Below are 22,418 nucleotides of genomic sequence, written 5' to 3'. Positions count from 1 at the left end.
CCACCCTTGAGGCCACTTTCTGTAATGATAAATGGCAATTTTGTGCTTTGAATGATGAATGATGAATGAAAGAGGGAAAATGATGAAACAAAGCTCGGTTTCTATCATATCACGACTGTTTTAATCAAATCGGCTTTAAAGCGATCAAATCACTTTATAATCTATCACTCCATTTTTCATTTCACATCCATTTTCACCGCTCCATTTTTTTATGCATTTTCGTCACTTCTATTTCATCAAGATTTCAACAGAAATGAGTTACAATCTTGCTGGGTCCGAAATAAGCTGATATAATTGAGATATGCCTCCTTGGCATGTATTGAAACAAAAATGCTTTGATTTTGACGCGTGTCCAGTTTGATGGAAAAAGAAAAAAGGCTTGTGGCATCCTGACCTGAATATAAATATCAAGTGATTTGATACACCTTGGTTCTCAAATATGGTTGAAATTTCTGTAAACATATGTGGAAGATAAAACGGACAGCACTTGCGTAAATTTGCCTTCTAGTCTATCCAATTTCCTACGGGAGTTGCTTCCCTGTGGAGAAGCTTACATGGCGAACCAGAGACAGTGAGCAGGTGTTTTGTTTTTTTTAACAAGGTGGCGGCATGAAAATGATCTGAAACCTACAGAGGAGGTCTTTTTTGATGTAGAACAATAAACAAACCAAAGAGGAGAGGGATGCAACTTGTTCATTGGGGCCAAACTTTGATTGTAAAAAATAACAGAACCACTGACACAACTCATTTCTGTTGAGCTCCACATGATATCAAAACAAAAAGCATTATCCGGAAGAATCTTTTTTACTCGTCGATCCGCTACTGATCTGCCTCACTTCACAACACCATAATGTTCCACATCTAAAAATAGCCCCACTGTGTGTGATTTTGATTGATTATTGGATCTGACATCTGATGACAGTTAGCCAAGCGGCTGCGTTAATGGCAGCTGTGGATGGACGGATGACACAGTTTCTGGAAAATAAAAAATAAATAAAAAGCATGCATGCGCACTTATACACACACACACACACACATAAACACAGAGGCAGCGTACCGGCCTATCATCTAGCTCACTGCAACTGACTAGACAGATAATCTGCAGGGATAAAATGGACATAAATCATGAACTGCTGGGGCCTTGTAGAATCTGGACATTGGGATGACTGCAGTGCAGATAGAGCCAATCTTGATCTGGCTTTGTAAACAGAAGCCAGGCACCCGGAGAGCTCTGCAGCACAACACACGCCAGAAATATACCTGCAGTCTGCATTTCAAAGACAGAGTCGTGGGTTTATTTTGGATTACAGACCAGTCTACTGGTTCAAGCCTGACATGTTATGTTCTGTCTTGATCAGTGCTTAATAGAAATCAAAGAACGCAGACAGAAGGTGCACTTTTGTGGTAGTTAGAGACGTGTTCTGCTCGCCGTGCTCCATCAAACATTCCATACAACAAACCAAAAGCTTGTATGCACATTATGCACACTTATTAAAAGTTTGCTTTTGCACACTTTTCACAAGTGCTCTCTCAATAATGACGCTTCTGGAAATCATTTTCTTAACAAAGCCTGGCTGACTAGCTGCAGGGATCACAAACCTTGGACATATCTCTACATAACACACAAACAAATTAGATTTTTTTTCCCCCTTTTTTTTTTATACTTTTCAAGCATATTTCCCAAACATATCCCTTCACACTTATAAATGTGCGTGCTCTTAAGCAGCTGATGTTGTATGAAGTACAGTAAAACAAGCTGTCGCTTTAATGCTTTGAGTTGTCATATTTTTGTAAAACTGCTTAGCTAAGTCTGAGGAAAAGTATGAATCTGACTATCCTTTCTATATGTGACATAGTCATGATGAGTTTGCAGATATAACAGATGACTGTGTCATGTCATCATTTCTTAAACCAGCTCACAAGTCACATCTGTAGACAGTTACGTTATCCAGCAGGAAATCCTCTCAAACAGTAACCAGCTAAAACAGTTTAGCTATTAACAGTCAAACAACACGGAAGTAGGCCCAAATATTTCCCCACTAAGGCTACTGACAACAATGAAGCACCTCAATGCATTCCCCAATCACACAGTTCACACACACACACACACACACACACACACACACACACACACACACACACACACACACACACACACTGTAGGTGTATGGTAGCAATGAGTTAGCATCACATTTCAATTGTTGACAAACTTAGCACGAGCAGCTGACTTACCTTAGTGAAGGGAAGCAGTAACCCGCTGAATCCGAGGCTTGCAGTGGCGTACAAGGCAACCACATATCCTCCACAAGCTGTCAGAGAGCAACACTGGGGAAGCTGTTGACAAAGCAGTTAACTTATGAGTAAACCAGACGGAATCTTAATTCTATACTGGAAGCAGCTGGGGAGACTTTATGTGTTTACAGTTAATGTTATACAACTGACTTTGTGAGATATTAACAGTCCACTGGGAATACACTGTATTGTTAATATAATAATAATATATATATAATATATTGTATTTGTTATACAGTACCAGTCAAAAGTTTGGACACACCCTCTTATTCAATGGTTTTTCTTTATTTCTTTATTTTATTTTTTTTACATTGTAGATTAATATTGAAGACATCCAAACTATGAAGGAACACATGGAATTATGTGGTAAACAAACAAATGCTCAACAAACCAGAATATGTTTTATATTTTAGATTCTTCAAAGTAGTTAAATGAGAAGGTGTGTCCAAACTTTTGACTGGTACTGTATATCAATACACGAACTATATTCATATATAACAAATAACAGGAATATGAAACACACGTTTGGAAACAAATTCAAACATGAAAAAAATAGATAGAAATATGTAGAAATCCAAATTATTGACATAATGAGAATAAATGATTGAGAGGGAAAAAACACGTGAAGGGTTAAAGTGACTCTATTGTGTGTATTGTAACAGTAGGCTGATAACTTGTGTTGGCCTTCATGATGTTTAACGAAAATATAAATTAAAAAAATGCAGAAGTAAATAAAAAGTTTTATCACGTCAGAAATACATAATTTTCCTACGTTAAACTATAAGACTGAAAATATGAGATGATGATGATATGCGAGTTCTTGCTGGAACCAAAAAGTCTTTAACACATTAAAGTGAACAAAGATGAAGAATAACTCAACTGATTTCAAAGAAGAGAAAAAAGTAATGTATCCATATATTTCATAATATAAGACGTCCCAGGATATCCAGTGGGATAGATATACTTTTTCCAAGTTATATCCATGTAACAAACATGATTTTGGCAACCCTCATCTCTCCTTCCTTCATTCCCCCTGCCTTTCTTTTAATTTTTCATCTGAGGGACCGTAGGGCTGTGGCTGACATTTGGCTGATAGATAACAGCTCACGGCACACCTCGGTGCCAAGGTCTCCGGCTGCTCAGATCAATTCAACTCACAGGGATCAGAGGAGCTGCACAGTGAGAGTGTGAGTCTGCACCACCCATGGATCATCCTACACTGAGGTGGAGGAGAGGAGAGACCTAAAGGGAGGAAGATGGAGAGGAAAGATAATCAACTGTAACTTTTCAGACACCTTACAGAGAAATGAAACCATAAGGTCTCTGTCTTTTAATCATTTGAATGTTATTTTTAGTAGCTTACTGGGTTTGGCTTTATTGTGTTATAAATTACTCAAAACAAACATTAAGGCCACTCATCCCCAACCTTTTATGGCCTTTTTTTTGTCGTTCAGCACTTTTGTACCTCTCATCTTTACTGCTTCTTTGGTTCTAACCTGAGGCTGCAGAGTTCCAGGCACCTTTCAAGACTTAGATTACCTTTAAGGCGGCCTGTGGAGTTTTCTTATAAACAGCAACAGTAACACATTACTTGCACCAACTTTTAGTCAGTGGAATAGTTGGAAACCCGTAGCAGGAACGTGTCCTGCATCATGCGCATTACACAAGCAAGGTAGTACGGCTCAGTAGCAGTACTAGTAGTTATAAGCCTGACAGGGTACATTTAACATCAGGCTGAAAAGTGTTCTAGTGCACTTCATGGTTGAAAGAAGCCTCTCTGGAATAATGTATAAATGCAATCGTAAAAGATATTCTGGGATGTCCCATTCAATAGAACTGTGCTGTGATGCACCATTGAGCGTGATAGGTACCTGGAAAAAATGTTGCATACACAGCCAGCAGAAGTGCTGACACAAGAAAACTGTTTAAATCTGACCCTACTTAACTGCTGGATATTTGGCAAAAGCAGAAGTGTGCCCTTCAACCCGTAATCACACCTGACAGTGATGTCATGCTGTACCGACAGACCCTGGAGTGCACTTTAAATCAATCAGTCAATGGCAATCGAAGTCACAGAATTAACATAGCAGTGTCTTGATTCTGATCAGCAAACTTAGCTCTCCAGGCTTGAGTTCCATACTCTGGAACTGGATACTGAACTTATGGTCAACTTTTAAGGAGGGGCAATATAAAGCATCCTGACTGGAAAAATTACAAACTGGATGAGATGTGCAATGCAGCGGTCGATAATAACTGCCCAGAACATCATTGGTATCCATCTACAGAGCATTTAGTGAGGTAAGGTGCCAGCCTTAAAGAATACAGAGCAGCTTCTTCCCTCAGGCTGTAAATCTCCTTAACTCATGCTTTTTTTTTTCTCCTGTAGCATAAAGAAACAACCATGTAACCCTTGCCATAATCATCACAAATAAGGCTTTAAACATGAGCGTTTTGCAAATTTTGAAAGTGAAAATCACAAAAAACACACAAAAAGTCTTGTGATTTACCCAGAAAGGCAAGTTTCCCCCCAGGTTGCAAATCCAGCCTTTATTCAGACACAACCCCTACAGGCAGGGACACAAACACACACTGTTGACAGTGTGCAACATGCTAAATTGCTCAAGGCAACACTCACCATGTTTGAATAAATTGCAGGGAAAGTGAAGCTATTCTAACAACTTCTTCAACCCAATTGTTGGCAAAAAGCTCTTTGACAGCTGGTGAGTTCGAGTGTAAATTTCTAAATTCCCCCTCGGGCAACAATTAGTTCCCCGAAACACATTCTTCATATTCTTTTGGGGGACAGATGCAGCTTTAGGGCCTCAAGCTAACTAACTCTCAGAGCCAAGCACAGTAGTAGTTCCACACAGCATCCCTCAAGTCAACAGCACTATAAACCTGAAAAACAAAATCTAATTATGCACAGAAGATTTAAAGAATGCTGGATTATATTTGGAGTCTAAACCATCTGGCTGTGGCAGTAAATCCCACAATGGTAGCAACTAACAACTCTAATGGGATCAATGCAGAATGATTCTGTGTGGGTGTCTGGTTCTTCTGCTTGTTGGTTGGTATTAACCTTTTTATCAAATCCTTCAATGTATTTAAATACTGACATATTCTAAATTGATTGTCACAAGGGCCATAATCCCGGAGTGTGTTTACAGGAGCATGAGTATCCTGGTCAGGATCAGGTTTTTGGACTATAAGGCCTTATTCTGGTTTTGAGAAACCTGGATATGATATTTGGAGTACACCAATAGAAAGCAGGCTGATGTTACATGTTAACACAATACCCAGGTATCTGAACATCTTTTGTTGGTACAAAACATAGTAACTGAGAAATTAAGTTATATTCTTATTTTAATTATAAGAAAATAAAAGCAATATTATTTATAATAATAATAATCATCATAATAATAACAATAAATACTAATAAAAAGATAGCTTCCAGGTATTCTGATCCAGATGTATTACATTTAACAATATGTGATATAAAAAATGTAACAATTGGACAATTGTCTGATAGGAACTCACATTTTCTTTTATATTCTCTAAAGCTAAAATGAAAAACATATATATACCGAAAACAACACGTGTGTATGATGTCTCCATTGTACATTTATTAAAATGTCACACATGCTGCATGTTTATGTGGCAGCTGTTATGTGAAAGAGTGCAATAAATGTCAGGAGGCTGGAAATCACCAGCGTACTTTTTAGACCGTACAGTCGGATTGAGGGTGTAACACTGTCACACACCACCGCCAGCCTTGAATGGTATCATAGCCTCCTGTGTGCCTATTTGGTTTTTTTCTATTATTTGACTGCAGCAGTGACTTCACCACAAACCTAGTTTGTAACACACAATGAGTTGATCTTTTAGTTATGTATATTTATGTATGCATTGCCTAAATTGGTCGTTAATGCTACATTAAAATGGGTATAAAAGGACATTTTATTTGTAACGGAGGCAAAAACTCTTTTCTCGTTCTTGAACAGTGGTAACTCATCAAATGTGTGTCTGAGGAGATGTCAGCCCAAGCAATGACAAGCAGTGACAAATGTAAACACAGTGTTCTTTTCATTTTAATGATATGTTAGTCAAACACGCAAATACTTTCACCTGGCACCATGAAGTAGGAGCTGCCGATGTTCTGATGTAGAACAAGAAAAAAGAAAGGGAACTAAATAATTCAGTTTCAAAAAGACAAAAGAGTTGTTTCTTTAAAGAGATGACCCCATGCAGGTGCTGCTGGTGCAATATAGTGCGCTGTATTGCACCAGCAGCACATGCATGACTAATGAGTCTTCTGTCTGTTGTTCATCCCCCTCCTTTTGTACCTGCTGCAAAAACACCAGGGTTGCTCAAACTCTGACTTAACTATATGAAGATGAAAAGCATTTCCTGGTTTGAGCGCTGCTTTGTGTTTTGATCAACTTTAAGCCTTGGCATTCATCGGGTTCAGTAGGAAGTGTTTGCAGTGTAGACAGTGATAGATGGTTTCTGCTGCCCCCTGGTGGAGCACTCACAACATAATGAGTTTAGCATTCAGTCAAGGGCAGCTGGATTTGATGTTTTAACATGTGATTGTTGAACATGTCATTCTAAAACCATGGGCAGTAACCTGCTGCTGTAACAGCCACCACTGGTTTCAGGCTTGCCATCAGATGTTTTAGCCTGGCTGTAAGGATTTGCTCTCCAAACTGGGAAAACCATTTGTGCATGGACGTGGCTTTAGACCATGGATGGCTTAAAGGAGAGACATCCAAAACAATAAATACAGAGTTCATGGAGGGAGATCTGGAAAGCAGAGGGATGCAGCAAGGAGGACGAGGCTGTGATGTGTTTTGTTGCAAGTTAAATGAAACTTTGAATCTTCTTCAGGCTTTTCCCCCAAAAAACAACAAATAAATGAAAACAGATCAAGATTAAGTCCAAAACCTTCATTGAAAAGCTTTATTCAAAAATTGAGTTGGCAGAAAGGAAGTTTGAATTCGGAGAACATCAATAAGCCACAACTTGAGTTACAAAGTGCGAGATCAGTCATCTGTACAGTGAACGTGGATTTGATAAATGACAAACAAAGCACCATAAAAAGTGAGTACAACATGAAAAAAGGGTGTCAGCTCGGAAAACTGAAAAGTCAAATGTATACTCTGTATAGACAAGTGGGGAAACAAATGTTTACATTAATTCAAATAAATACTTTGCATGCCAGCATGTCATCAAAATATGCAGATGAGTTATCGACTTGCAGGTCGGCATACTGTCTCCGTCATCTTGGAGAGAAGTGATTACTGTGTCAAGATGTGTTTCTTTTTTTCTTTTTGTTTTCGCATGGCTCAATTAATCGATTGAACCAGCGAACACGTTATTGATCCAGGTCGCTCAAGCAGGAAACCCCTGCAGGCAAGAAACTGACGACGCTGATGTTTTGTTGTCCACAGCCATGTAAAAGAGTAGAGTTGTCATTTTGCTATGGCTTGGATTCAATAATAATCACATTTACAATAATTATCATCACAAGTGGAAGATTCAGCAAATCAGCTTATATAACAGAGAGTTGAACAGGTCTAAATGCTACAAAACCCTAAACCCTCATTTGTTGCACAAAACCTTAACGTACTACACAACTGCAATTTTACAATACAACCGCAATAATCAATTGAAAATGTTTTTAAAAATGGGACTAGGCTAGACCAATTTCCTTTCAGTGGAAGAAGCAGACGTGAAAAATAATGAGAATATAAAGTGACAAAGCAGAGGGAACTGAAATAGCTGTGAGAGCTCATCGTGGAGCCCAATGAGTTATTTCTGGTCTTTTATCGGTTCTGCTACCAACTTATCTGAAGATTTTTGTGTTCTGACTTTCAGATCCCTCTGTGGACACAGAACATAGTACAAGTCTCAGGTTTATGATGGGGTTCCATTACAAATATAAAAAGAAAACATATACAGGTGATGCCAAATACAGATCTCCACTGTTGTTAAAAAACTATCAAATACATCTGTGAGCCACATTGTTTTACACACACACACACACACACACACACACACACACACACACACACACACACACACACACACACACACACACACACACACACACACACACACACACACACACACACACACACACACACACACACACACACACACACACACACACACACACACACACAGTGTAGTTTATCTCGAGTCAATCCCACAAACACCGTCGCGCGGCCGTAAATAACAAAATGTGTATTAATCCGCTACTGAAAATAGTCCCAGACAAATCTGCTATTTCCTCCCGTTTGAGTAATGTTTGATAAAAACTACAGTGCCCAGCTATTTTAAGAAATGATTGACCCTTTAAAGCAAAACAAAAAATACCCAACAATTTTATACTCTGTTGATGTTTTTGTTACATCTTTAGTAGTAACCAATGGCCTTGAGGTAGAGTACCTCCAGCTACCCGGGGGAGTCCAAGTATTAAGAGTCTGACTAAAGTAATTGTTGGATTTACTCTTTTCATGGTCTTTGTCGACAATAGAAAAAAACGAATAATCCCAGCCTTATCCTTAAAAGTGTGTAAGGCTTTTTGCAGATTTAGTAATATATAATTTTATAAGAACATCACACTCATTAAACCAAATTCAAATTGGTTAAGAGGTATGGCTGATTTCCACTGAGTGATTCAGTTTGGCTTCCTCACATGTGTGATCTGGTGAATGGACGGCTTAAGTTTTTATCGCCATTTCCAACAAAGCATTATATTTGAAAGGTACCCAGAGTAGTTTTTTCTGTGAGAGTCACACATACCATCTACTCTGATAGCACCTCATGACAGCTGCAGCCCCGTAACTCTACCTTACCAGGTCAAGTCTGGTTTGAATGTGGTCACAGAAACACTCAAAGTTAATAGAGAAACATATGAATGCATGTATGTAAGTCTCTCATTTAATCAGCATTTTATATGCACCAGGAATTTAAATTGGGTTAATGGATGGAAGGATAATCCATAAAATACTGTGAAAGATGTAGTACAGCTGTCCTTCTTGAATCAAGTAAGCCTTTTTGTATAATATGTTTCCTAATTAGGATTTTTGATTGCGGTGTAAAACAAAAACCAAAAAAAAAAAATCAAAAACCTTAGTAAATATAAAATGTACCCGTCACTGTTTCAGTCTCAAAAGAAGAGTAGACTCAAAACCTGCTTAAAACAGAACGTTTTTGCCATGATCACATGGAATATCAAAACCGGAAACAATTTACACACAATATTTACACCCATGTTGTTTTATCACCCCCCCATCCAGACTAAAAGTACAAACCATGAATCAAACTTTCCCTCGTAGCACTTCACAAATTAACACCACTGATACAGCAGCAATGAAAAAAGTGAAATAAAAACAGAACCAAACCACCGTCGCACAATAAACATTTCAATAGGCACAGCAGAGCATTGGCAAATGTAGTGCACATTCAATGATGTGGAGGAGTGTATGGCTCTCTGTTCAGAAGGAGGTGATTGGACATGATGGTCCGTTCAAACCACAGAAAAAATGAAGCGAGACGTTGATCCTTTTTGGACCTGAGAATTGAAAGTAAAGATCGAATAGTGTGGGTTCAGCCGACGTCAAAGCAGCTCCTACAGTACACCGGATATGTCCTTCAGATTGATTTGTCGATGTCACTATATGGAAAACAAGCGCTCCCACACTGCTCAACATCACATTAGACGGGAAGTCACAGATTTCTACGTAGCATGAATTAAACTCTTCCAAGTATGAAGAAAAACAATATGAAAAACTTCATGATGAATGAACAGTTGCATGTTTATTGTCCCTGACAAAGGAAATGATGACTTAGTGACTTGGTTTATATTCTTCTTACTTCACAACAACTGCAAATTTAAGACTGCATGGAAGCCTCAACTAATTGCCCTTCATATAATGTTAAACAAGTGGGAATACAATCCCAAATTTAATTAAAAAAAAACAAAGATTAGACCCAAAACCAGAGGGACTAGAGTTCTTATGAACACACTTACTGACAAGTGCTCCTCTATGACCGAATGGTAAATAAAATAATAAAGAACAATGTTTACATTCATTAGTAGAATTAGTAGAAAGTACGTTCATTCATCATGTGTGCAGCACCAACTGAACATTATTAACCACTGATTCATTAAATAGACCTCTGTTTACTTAAACTTTCTAACTTTGGGGTTATAGAAACATGTGTTTGTAATGAAAGTCTAGTCGTTGTTTACTAATCTTTTCATTTCATGTGCTAGTGACAAGGCGGTGTGACTGTGCAATCAGCGTTACCATATTTAAAAGGCATCTTCTTTATTTTAAACTTGAAACATGTTTTTGTGTCTTAGTGACTAATGGGGAATACAGCTTTTTAAATTAGTCTAGTGTTGAGAGAGTGCTGCAGACACGGCAGCCGGTAAACAGGCTGTAAATCTTTTAGAATACTTAGTTACAAAGTTACAAACTCTGACACACCGGCACTCTCTCAAACTCTCACTCACGTTGCCTTCCGTGCAACAAGTCACATGATTTATTAACAATCAGTCAACCCACCAGTGTTTTAATCTGGTGACCTAGAAGAAGACAACCTCAGTGAACTCGGTTCTCGCCAGAAAACGAGAGTCTGGAAAATATGCAACGAGAATCCATTGAGCTCAACACCTCAAAGCTGGACTAATTAGAACGTTTGTACCCAAACAACAAAACAGGCTAAGATGCATTTTTCATAGTCAATCCAGTTTTAAATAATTGGATTTGTGTAATTGCTGGGTTATGGCAAGCTTACTAGCCATAAAGGTCCGTAAAAAGCCTTTATGTAATTGAAGACATTGAGGCTAGGTATGAGGAATATGTTGCATTTGCTTTTCAGCAAGGCACTGGCCTCAGAACTGAAACTGGTCTCTGGACACTGCCCTGTAGCTGCCCATGCTCCTAAGCACTTAAGATGGGACAATACAGTTGACCGGCATCCCAAAGGGGATTCAACTGTACCACTTTACTTATTTTATGTCATTCTGAAACGCGAGCAAGTGCACTGGCTTCTGCCAAAGTAAAGACTTTAACAAACAATATGTGACTTGTCCTCTAGAGCAAACTGTTTAAATATAAATGTAGCTGAACACACTCCATTTCCATTATTGGTTACTGCACCTTGAAATAGCAGTGAGTTAACAGAATGAATCTGAGGACTCGTTCACAGCCATGATACCTGACTATGTAGGACTCATGAGGATGTTCATCTCCCATAGCAAAGAAAAAGTCTGGGATGACATGATTGTTGCAAACAAACACATACAGGAACTATCCCAGTCACCCCAGTAATGAAGCCCTCCTGCCGTCTTCTTTCTTGTCTCCTGTTGGAGCCAGCTAGTCAGAGCTTATTTATATAAAAAAAAAAAAAAAAAAAAAAAAAAAAAAAAAAAAAGAAGCTTTTTACTTTAGAGACCAGCTCTAACACAAACCTTTTCCTTAGGAAAAAACAAATGAAAACAAGGAGAAAAAGACTGAAAGAAATCAAACTCCTCCACATGGAAACATGTCAAAGTACAAGTAGACAGCACCGGTCTGCTTCACTGCTCAACACAGCAGTCCAGCCTGGACGGTTTGCTTTAGAGAATTGCCTGACTCAGCGGCAATAACAGTCTTTGACTCATAGAGGACTCTGTTGGTCTGATCTTTACACACATCTCCTGCATGGTGACCTCATTTGGGTGGGGAGGGCCATATGGGGAGAGCGTGGGCCTCTGTGTTAAAGACATACTTGTCTAGACTGAGCAGCTCCATGTCGTCAGAGAAGAGCAGATACAGGTACTTCAGCGTCTCACCCAGGAAGAAACTCTCCATCTTGTCCCGGGGCCCGGGGTTCACGGGGTCACGAACGTTGTTAATGGACGTGTAGCCACCACCGGGGACCTGCAGAAGTGGAGGCGTTGGGTCAGGTGGTTTAAGGACACAAAATGTAATGGTAATGTTAGTTAATGAGCCTGTCCGTACCTTAGTGTAGTTATTGAAGCTGTGCAGTATGTCCCAGCCCCAGTCTCTGTACTTGGTGTCCTTAGTGAATCTGTACATGTAGAACAGACTTTCTACCGTTTCTGGCCTCAGCAGGTTGTGTCTGTCTGCAGGCTGGAGCATAAATGAGAAAATGCCAATAAATATAAAAATGAATACAAAGTGATAAGAAGAAACAAAAAGCATTTGCTCAAAGCACAAAAAGAAAAACAGATTTTAACAACCCTCTGGGGCAAGTTGCAAATTTGCTTATATATTAAAATGCTAACCATAAGAAGGTGCCTTATCCTAGAATTTGATTGATGTAAACGCTACAGATGTCTCAACGAATGTTTCATCTAAATATAACAGAATCCATAAAAAACACAATAAATGAATTCATGAGTTTACAAAAAGCCTCTGTGTAATCCTTCTGCTGTCGAATAAAACAAGTCCACGGTAACAACCAGTACTGGGGCAACCTTTATATCTTTTTTAGGAGGATTTTTTTAAAGGTATCCTTTTGATTTCTCTTATTTTGTTTTACTTTACGCTTTACCTTACCTACATAAAAACGCCTATAAAGAACCGGAAATGTAAAACAATCTGTGTATTGAAATCCAAACCTCCAAGGTCATACAACCATAGGACAAACATATTGTTTTATTACAACAGGTAAATTACTCGTACAAAATAAATGATTAAATCCTGTATAATCTGATATTCATTTCCTTAGTTTTTAATCCTAGAATAAGAATGAGCTCCTAAAATGTTTTGTAATTATATTTGAGGTTAATGAAGGCAGCAGTGGAGACAAGTACAATAATATTGGATGCTTTTGACAAACCAAGGGCAGTTAATGGAAAAGAAAATGAGCATTGAGGAGGGTCAGGAAGGTTATGGACATAACTCCCATGACAAATTTAGACTCACTCAGCAGTCGGCTCTCTCTAATGTTGGTCTCTGAAGCTTCTTTCAAATTACAGAATGTGCGTTCAACAGAAAGCACCAAAATAAGTCGCTAAAGAAAATAGTTTTTCCAATTGCACATTTGAATTTACAAAGAGATTTGTTAAAAAAAAAGTTTCTTTGCATTTTGTCGAATTGCTTAACAGAAGGTCAGTTGCCATTTAGACATTTTTTCCTATTTTTAATCGCATCTTAAATTTTACATACAACAAAAAGATAAAAAAATGAAAATATCAATGATTACATGATAATTAAAAATTCAATTAGAAAAAGAAAAAAGCCAGCTTTCTGCTATTAGCCTCACCTTGACAACGACATCGTGCCCATCACTGGCCTGCAGGTTAAAGTGCACGATCTCTGGGCTCAGCCCCGTCTCCATCTGCTTGTACATCTGGTGACACGTCTCCATCAGCTGTACTGCCAGATCCATGTGGTCCCCCGGGAGGCCGTTGTGGGCCCCAAGTGCCAAGGTTCCTGGCAGGAAGCACACAAGGTGGTCCTGTAGAAAGAGACACGAGAGAGAGGAGCAATCAGGACGGACGAGAGTGATGGGAGTTAAGGATTTGAGATGGAATTGATTGGACTGGATGATGGACAGAACAGCGAATGAGTTTGTATTGTCATTGTCTGTGAGTTTATTGAGTTTTGACAGTGTGCAAATTAAGCTACAGCAATCAGGGGTCCTTGGGCTGTGCGCGGTATTTACAAAAAACAGAAGGCCTGGGTAAATATAGTAAAACACTATAAATTCTGCTTTTGAGTTTTCCAGTAGCTCCCAGATTAATTAAGGACTTTCGACCCCCTGACACCCCACGTACTTAGCACACTGACTTTTGGTGAGCATCCCTACCATTTTTGGGTTGAAGCGGGTGTGGGACAACTCTCCAACAAAGGTCAATTTGTTTGGCCCCGTCTGTCTCAAAAGATGTTTTTTCACTCCTTCCACAGCCTGAAGGTAGTCCTCCAACAGGCTGGACAAAACAAAACACAAAATGTTACAGAATGTGATAGAAAGATATTAGTCAGTATAATATTAGTCAGTCTCTAGTGATTTTGTTTAGGGCTTTGCAATATAACTGTAGTCATTATCACAACTATAAAACCAAAAAATTCTCTGGTGTTGACTAAATCCCAATATTGCAAAAACACAAAATATACATATATTATACTTAAAGTGGTGCAAATGCAGTGATTTCCACTATTATGCATTACCTCAAATACTTCATGTGTAGAACAAGAACTTCGACTATGTATGCCATTTCTTTTTTAAATCCAATACACTCAGAAACATTAACAGTATCTTGTAAGATGATAAAATATTATGATCTAATCAGTACAATAAAATTTCACTCAAATTGACATTATAAGATGAAATTATTTCCCAGCTCTGAATTGTTGTAGCTGCAACTCCTACAGCCTAACTATTAACAGTACACTGAATGTCATATCAGGTTATATTTTTCTTCAAATGCTTCTCAGTAGTGGCTCTGTTGTTCCACCTTCAAATCCAGTGTTATCTCTCACAATCACAAAACATCAACTCAGAATTGCAAAGTTTGAATTACTCGTCTTCCGTCTTGCCTCCCTGGATCCACTGTTTGAGCAGGTATTCATAGTAGCTGTCTGCCCTGGCACCAAGCGTGAAGACTCCTTTGTGGGTGAACTGGCCGCTGTTGGTGTTGATGAACATAGGCACCAGGCCATCCTGTTTGCCTGGCAGCTTGTGGACCAGCTTCATTACCTCATTCACAACCTCCTGGGGAGGTTAGAAAAAAACAGAGCCACAATTAGTGTCTAGACATGAGATAATGACCCCAGCAGCCTCCCTCTACATACTGCTGGTGTGTGGGCCAATACGTTTGAAAAACACTGTTTGACGCAATTTATCATTTAGAAAGTTATTAGCAATTTCACACTTTGATGAAATTGGCTCATCAAAAGCTACAACTCACAGGGCTGGCTAAGGTTAGGACAGAAATTATTCAAATTAATGGCAGGTTGGGCTTAAAAGCTTCAGGGGCAAACTCCGGTTTCTGGAATCACTCATAAACTGACAGCCTGATGGATTTAAAGCAAATCCTAGCTCATGCTTGTCACTTCAATCACACAAGTGTCTGCGCGCTGTACATTAATGTCTGATTTCAGCAGAACTGAAACCCTCAATCTAAAATCTATATAAATTGCCTCCAATCTTTTTTTACTCCATCTCAGAGAACTGCCAAAACAAAACCATTGGACACGCACACCAGAGCACGTTTGACTGCAATGGAGGCCCTCTTTGCATCCTGACCTGGTACTGTGGGTCCTGAGTGAGGCGGCTCAGCTCTCTGAATTCTAGCTGAATGCTGGTGACCTCGGCCAGCGTGCTGTCTGACGTCCATCGAGGGGGGTGAGCTGTTCCCCTCCCGATGTTAACGTCTGAGAACGGGATCTTAGAGGGAGTTTTGAAGGCAGGCATCAACCTGGACCCGATGTCTTTCTTTAAGTGGAGAGAAGAAACAGAATTATGAGGAAAATCCCTTTTTCTGAGTTTCAGTATGAAGAGTTAATCATCATTGGCTGGATTTTTTGAAATAGGAACTGCTTTACACATAAGATTACCATATCATTCGATCTGAAGTCAGCTGTAAACATGCAACTGAAGTTAGGCAGAGGAGAATCTGAACCTAGTCAATTCGACAATATAGTTTAATATGAAGCTAGATGAGTTTCAATGTCATATTAGAACCTGATTTCTTAAAAACATTAACCAACTACACAACAGAAGAAAACAAGACAGTAAGAGGGCCTGTTATGGACGGACTCACAGCTTTCTCTAGAAAGAGTTGGTCTCCTGTCAGATGGTAGGTACTCAGCAGGCCCCCGAGGACACGGATGGTTGTCTCAAAAAGATTTACGTCCACGTTCTTGTCAAAAGAGAGCTCTTTCTCTACCCAGTCCTTTGCTTCGGCAAACTCTATGTGGAGCGAGTCGAAGTACAAGAGTGGGAAAGAGAGCGAGAAAGAGAAAAAAAAAAAAAGTATTACATTTGATTACATCAATTTAACATGGTGGATCAAAGACATCTCGTAAGAAACTGCAGAGACAGGCCCCGGCCAAGTCTTTGTCAGATTCTTAAAAGAAAACATTGCACTCCTAGGACACTGTCGGACTTAGGAGGGACAGTAAAATAAATAAATGATCAAAATCTATTGAGATATTGCATTGTCAAAACCTGGAGCCTACATCACCCATAGTGCAACCTTGACTGCTAGTGTAGCGGCTAATGTGGCTTCAAGACGCTTGCCTCAAGCAGAGATGAGGACAAGCTACAGAGATCTGGTAACATCACTTTTTCAAACTCCACACCCCCTCCCGATTTATTTCATTGTTAAACTTGTAGTTTTCAGAACCAAGGCATCAGACTTCATGCAGCTCCCTCTGGAGCAAAAAAAGGCTTTATACAACTTTTCTTTTTCAATATGTCGGTTTATAAAATACAAAATGGAAAGATGCGAGTGTTTGCAAACAGATATGAAAACTCTATATCAGTATTGAATTTTGTTTGGTATTAAAACATATCAAATGATACCCAGCCCCAAGATAGAGGGAATGACTGACACACAATACCTTCTTTTAGGCCCAGAATCCACATCGTGTCCAAAGAATCAATGAGCGTCAAACCCAGTCCGAACCATTCTCCGAAAGATCTGGAGATGGGCTTGAGCTCATCGTGACCCCAGGCGTAGTCCTTATAGCCTTTCCACGCATGTCTGAAGGCATCACATACGGCCTCCAGTCTGTCCACAGTTCCAGATGAAACTACAAACAAAAGGAATGAATAAGAAATGAAAGTGTTATCTTCAAAGTCTGTGTTTCCTCTAGGACGCTCTACCAACAATGTCTCATTTTCTGATTATTTTCATTAGAAGTAATATTCTGTGCCATGCATTAGTGCTGCTGCTTTGAGCACAGCAGGGGTTTATCCTGCATGTTAGAAATATTAAAACTGTAAAAGGAAAAAAGAAAAAGGTGCTGGGCTTTAAACAGCATATACCAGTAGAGCTGGACAATGCTCTGTGAAAGAATCTGCTTGTGAGGAAAGTTTCTCAGTGGACCCAAAGAGAAAGAAAAGTTTGAACTTTTGGCAACTTCTGAACAAAAAGAATGAGATAGGAGGAACTAAATGAAGGCTGGAGAACAATAAAGAATGACAGTAAATTCTTATGGTTTCTGTGTTTTACATCATTATGAAGTGAAAATCTTTGGGTTTGGACGGATATTTTTTTATTAGTTTTGCACATTTTATATACAGAACTATTGGTGGACTATTGAGAAAAACAACAAAAGATTACTGGATAAAAGTTTGTTAATGACAATGTGCCTTAACTTATGTTGGAATTCAGTACAGACCTTCTGGTGGGACAGTGTCAGCAGGGTTAGCTGGGGCTGGGGGCGCCGCAGCTTCTCTCTCATTGGTCGAGGGCGGAGTCTCTGTGGCTTGGTCAGCTTCGATCATTGCTCCTCTCCAGCTGCGAGACAAAAGTAAAAACCTGTCTTACAACTGTATCATTTACAACTGATTCTCTGATTAATTTACTGCAACAAATGCCAGAGGGCCTGGGTGCGGCTGGAAAATGCTTTATCCCATTAACATGTTGTAATCATCATGAACTTTTTATGTGGATATCCAATCAGTGTTGAGGATAAATGTGGTGGTATGAAGCATTACATTCCTCAGTGTGTGCTATGTTGGAGGAGAAAGCCATCTTTTGACATGACAGTGATGTAAGGCAGGGTGATGTGAGGTTAGGAAGAAGTACAGGCTGTTTCAGCTTGGTATTCAAGTCTCTGCCTCTGGGTAGCCAGGAGCGCTGTGCTCTAGATGCCGCTCAAAAACAGTATTTTATTGCACTATATTGCAATCTAGCTCCTTTTCCAACATTGAAAATGGCATCCCAAAATATGAGTGCAGAGGATGCTCTAGACGAGAATACATTTTACTGTGTTTGGGCTGACTCGGATATTCAATCTTATTTATTCGAGAGAGGACTGGGTATATGGCCAAAAGAAATGCAGCGGAGAGAATGTGAGGCTGTAGTAGCCGTGCAAGAGGATAAGGCCGGCTTGGACCCTCCAGGTGTCAGAAGCTTGCGCACAATGCATTCTGGTATCCTTACAAGCAGGAAACCCAGCTTTATCCGCATAAAGGGTGGCAAATTTTCTGATTTTTTTTGGCAAACAGTTGCAAAAACAAACAAAAAGCAGATTACCTGACAATCTTCTTTTCTTTGTCCTCCTCCTGTCCTTCTTCTTCTTCTTCTTGAGCCACCTCTGGCACTTGCTTCACCTCACGGACTGTGTCTGAAATATTTCCATCTTTCTGCAGGCTCGGTGGACCTCTCTTGTTTGGGAAAGTCTTAATCTGTGGATAGATAAAATAATAAGATTCTTAATATTTAGTCCAAATAAGGCAACTTTAAAAACCATTTTAGCAAACTGAATCAGAGTTGGAACGGTCACTTAAGAGACTGTTCCAGACCCTTAATTACAAACCTGTGGACCAGCAATAATACACAAGCGCAAGAAGAGAGCTCCCCATTATCAATGGTTTGTCACCAGTGATGGATGTACATGTTCACTACCTCTCCCAATTAGATAGAATGAACATTAATTATTTAAGTGCTTTATCGATACAAAAGAACAATGCAGACCAAAACAGAGATGTATAGCTTTTAATTATGTGTGATGTAAGTGTAATGTGTCTGACTGTAATTACCATCTAGCAACAACTTTGGCTGACATCATCATGTTTACTTATTAACTGATGTTGACTGATGTGAAATAAATAAATACAAACACAGTTCCCACCTTAGTGGGAGGTCTAGGCAAAATGGGGATGTTTGGTCCTCTGGGCTCCACCGGAGCACCTGCATCTGCATCTGGATCCACAGCTGGCAGCACATGTGGCCCTGCCACAGGAGGCAGACCTTTACCTGTGGCTTGATCCAATATAGGCGGAAGATCCTTAACGTCTCTGTCATTCAGCTCCAGCCAGTCCTCCCTGTCGGACCACCCTGAATAAAATATGAACAATAACATAAGCAGAGATAAAGTCTATACTATGCCAGCTGACTATATTATTATTATATAGCCATCACAGTATTAGCCGTCCGACAAAATACAGAAAGTTGTCTTCCTAACTCCTATTGCCACACACCCCCATACCCATTCTGAGCTCAAATACATATATGTCATCCTTTAGCCTCAAACCAAGTCTGAGCAGGCATACATATGTCATCCTTTTCCAGAAGCTCAGTTTTTCACAGTCTGCACATAAACACGGATGTATCTACTCTGAAGAAGGATCTTCACAAAACTCAGATTTTGAAAAATATGCCAACTAAGTTTGTACTCAAAGCCCAAACAAAAGGCAATAGAAGCATTTTCAGATTTAGCAGTCTTAGTGTGGACGTGTGTAATGGACATTTTCTAAGTGAATGTTTGGAACTTTACCATGTGAAGGTTTCATGTGAAAACATTTATGTTATTCCCACTTTGACCTTCACGCCTGCCTCATCATCTATTTCTCAGCCTTGCCTTATTACTCACTTCTCAGGCTTCTCACAAATATAAAAAAGCAGACATAACAAGACAGTTTGGTCATGTCTGCTTTAACAAGACATTCTTGTTACAGTACATATATCAGAGTGTGCAGCCTTTCTCTTCAGTGTATTCCTTTGCAGACTCTGTGTGACTCTGTAAACCTATGCCTCTTATTGCAAGAATAAAATACCGCAAAGACACGCTATTGTCATTTGATCATTATTTCAACGCTCAATGAGACTCATCTCGGGACATTGATAGATTTTTTCCACCACATGTTGTGTGAAAATCAAATAAAGTGCAAGTAGATGTAATAAAGACTAACAGCAAGCATGTGTGCACAGACAAAAATGAGCACAAAATCTAATCTAAACAAAAGAGAGAAACTACCGGGGCGATTTGTGGCCTTTTAGCAATTCACTGAAATGCATCATCACCACCAAATGCAGCGACCAAATCAGCTTGTGTGTGTGAGTTAAGCGTTGTGCTGGCAGACATGGTTTACCTCTCCACTGCTCTGTGATGCTGGGATAGGAGAGCAGTCCAAATATGAGCAGCAGAGCCAGCAGGAACAGGATGAGGCTTCGCTGGAGCCGAGACAGCTGCTTCCATTTCTGTAGGCAGATAAAAAAAAACAAAGCTGACTAGACTGCTACGTGTGTAACAGCTCTGGATTTAAATCACAAGCGTCTGTCAGCAGATTCTCAAATCCTCCCACTCTTAAAATATCTTCCAGATCTGTTTATGCATCCTTTGAAAATAGCAGAGTGTAATAAAGAGACAAGCCTGATGGCCTTTCTGGTCTGGCTTACCCTGTGAAAACTCAACATCTCTCTCCACCTGATGCTTTAAGCCGAGTGGCAGCTCGTAAATAAAGGATCTAAGTAAGCAGCTATACCTGGCAGTGCACAGGGAGGGACAGCGTCAGGGTCTCTCAGGAGAGAAGGCTAACAGGCAAAGGGGTACCACACTCTTACCTGCTCTAATTAACACATGTGCAATACCATGAAAATATTGAGCCACATAAGAGACCTTATCTCAGGGGACGTTGTACTTTTACTTTGCTAATGGCTCCTTCGCCATGACAACATCAACGTATTCTGTTCAGACCAATGCTGCATTTTTACAATTATTTAGGAAACCAGGCCTTTATGGTATTGCATAAACAAAATTGTGTATCAGTCTTTCCCCTCCATGCCAAATGGATATGAGAATAGCAATGCAGATATTAGGGAGACATCATATTTTCTTTTTTGGTGATAATGCACAATGAAGAAGACACAATTATTAATTTTCTCTATCTGCACTGGGCTTGAGTCAGGCAGTCGGCACTCGGCAGGTTGGCTGTTGAAAGGATCACTCACACTGCCATACATAACAATGAGGTATCCAGAGCTCTTGGGAAATGTTGAAGGAAACCAATGACATGTGTATAGGTGGTGAAGCACATGTAGAAGTCCAGTTTATGCTGTGTGAGGACACAAACAGCGAGCCAACAAGCCACTTAGAGGAACATGATTTCCAGGGAATGGTTTTCTCAGGGACCATAAACCTTAATGAAATTTGACGAGCAACAGGTACAGGGGAGCGCTGCTGGGCCAGATGGACATCTCTGCTATGAAGCTGGCTTTATGAGGAACTGACGCTGATATACTGCTGGAATAAAATGTTACAGATAGGTCGATGAGAGTTCAGGTTTGCTTTTAAATTCAGAGAACTAAATGAATTCCCTGGCGTTTATGAGAGCCGACTGAGCAGATGTGCTTGTTTCAAAACCAGAAGGGACAAAAGAAGTTATCACGTTGAAACGATGATTTAACAAGCCTTTTTGTTTATGGTCAGGGTATCTGAAGATTAGAGCGATGCATTAAAACAATCTGTTTGTAATACTACTTCGTGTTTTTTAATCAGTTTAAGGATTAAAAACAGATGGAAAAATGGATTCCAAACATTGTTTTGCGGAAAAATAACTGTGTTTGAAATAATGTCAGGCCACATATCATAGATTTAAAGGGAACACACACCGGCAGTGTATATTGCAGATCATAATGCCCCAAAACCCGTTTACATGCATTTTAGCAGGTTGTTGTGTATCAGGATACACCACTCTCCTATTTCCTCAGCATCTACTCATTTCAACTCCCCAGAACAGCAGTAATCTTATTTAATTTGCTCCCCAGAATGGAACGGTCCAACTACTGTTCCCTGAATTCTCTCTGTATGTTGACCATATTTGGTCATGCTGTATTGAACATTTACAATGTTTGCTGACGTACTAAATCAAGTGAGAAGAATGGTCACTTGTTTCATGGATTGCCAGCAGTGGGCAACCAGTGGAGTATACATCTGCTGGCAATAAGAAAGATGCAGGTTTAAGGTAATTCCACTTTTGCTTCACTTATCAGAACAGGGGGCTACGCCCACTTATTTTACAATCTATGTGTGTAACACAAGTATTCAGTGAACAACACATCTGAGGTAGTCTCATTATAAACGTGGTTATAAGACCAGTTTTACAAGAATGAAAGCGAAAACCTGTGATGAAAGCAGCGACCC

The 22,418-nt window shown here is 39.6% G+C and overlaps 1 protein-coding gene across 4 annotated transcripts in view; it reads right to left on the bottom strand.

Annotated features, from left to right (window-relative positions):
* Positions 1-11,772: 11,772 nt before the first annotated feature.
* man1b1a (mannosidase, alpha, class 1B, member 1a) overlaps positions 11,773-22,418 on the bottom strand; it is a 14,270-nt gene continuing 3,624 nt past the window's right edge. For all 4 annotated transcript variants that reach the window (XM_054612646.1, XM_054612644.1, XM_054612647.1 and 1 more), the window contains 12 exons: positions 20,368-20,476; positions 19,128-19,333; positions 18,530-18,681; positions 17,670-17,788; positions 16,887-17,078; positions 16,085-16,233; positions 15,568-15,756; positions 14,843-15,033; positions 14,128-14,248; positions 13,582-13,776; positions 12,312-12,443; positions 11,773-12,230 (listed from right to left, as the gene is read on the bottom strand). In XM_054612646.1, coding sequence (XP_054468621.1) covers positions 12,021-12,230; positions 12,312-12,443; positions 13,582-13,776; positions 14,128-14,248; positions 14,843-15,033; positions 15,568-15,756; positions 16,085-16,233; positions 16,887-17,078; positions 17,670-17,788; positions 18,530-18,681; positions 19,128-19,333; positions 20,368-20,476 — 1,965 coding nt within the window. In that variant the 3' untranslated portion in view covers positions 11,773-12,020. The remainder of the gene's footprint in view (positions 12,231-12,311; positions 12,444-13,581; positions 13,777-14,127; positions 14,249-14,842; positions 15,034-15,567; positions 15,757-16,084; positions 16,234-16,886; positions 17,079-17,669; positions 17,789-18,529; positions 18,682-19,127; positions 19,334-20,367; positions 20,477-22,418) is intronic.

Source organism: Anoplopoma fimbria, chromosome 14, assembly GCF_027596085.1.
Source record: "Anoplopoma fimbria isolate UVic2021 breed Golden Eagle Sablefish chromosome 14, Afim_UVic_2022, whole genome shotgun sequence".
Lineage (NCBI taxonomy): Eukaryota > Metazoa > Chordata > Actinopteri > Perciformes > Anoplopomatidae > Anoplopoma > Anoplopoma fimbria.
This window is presented reverse-complemented; position numbering and strand designations above follow the sequence as displayed.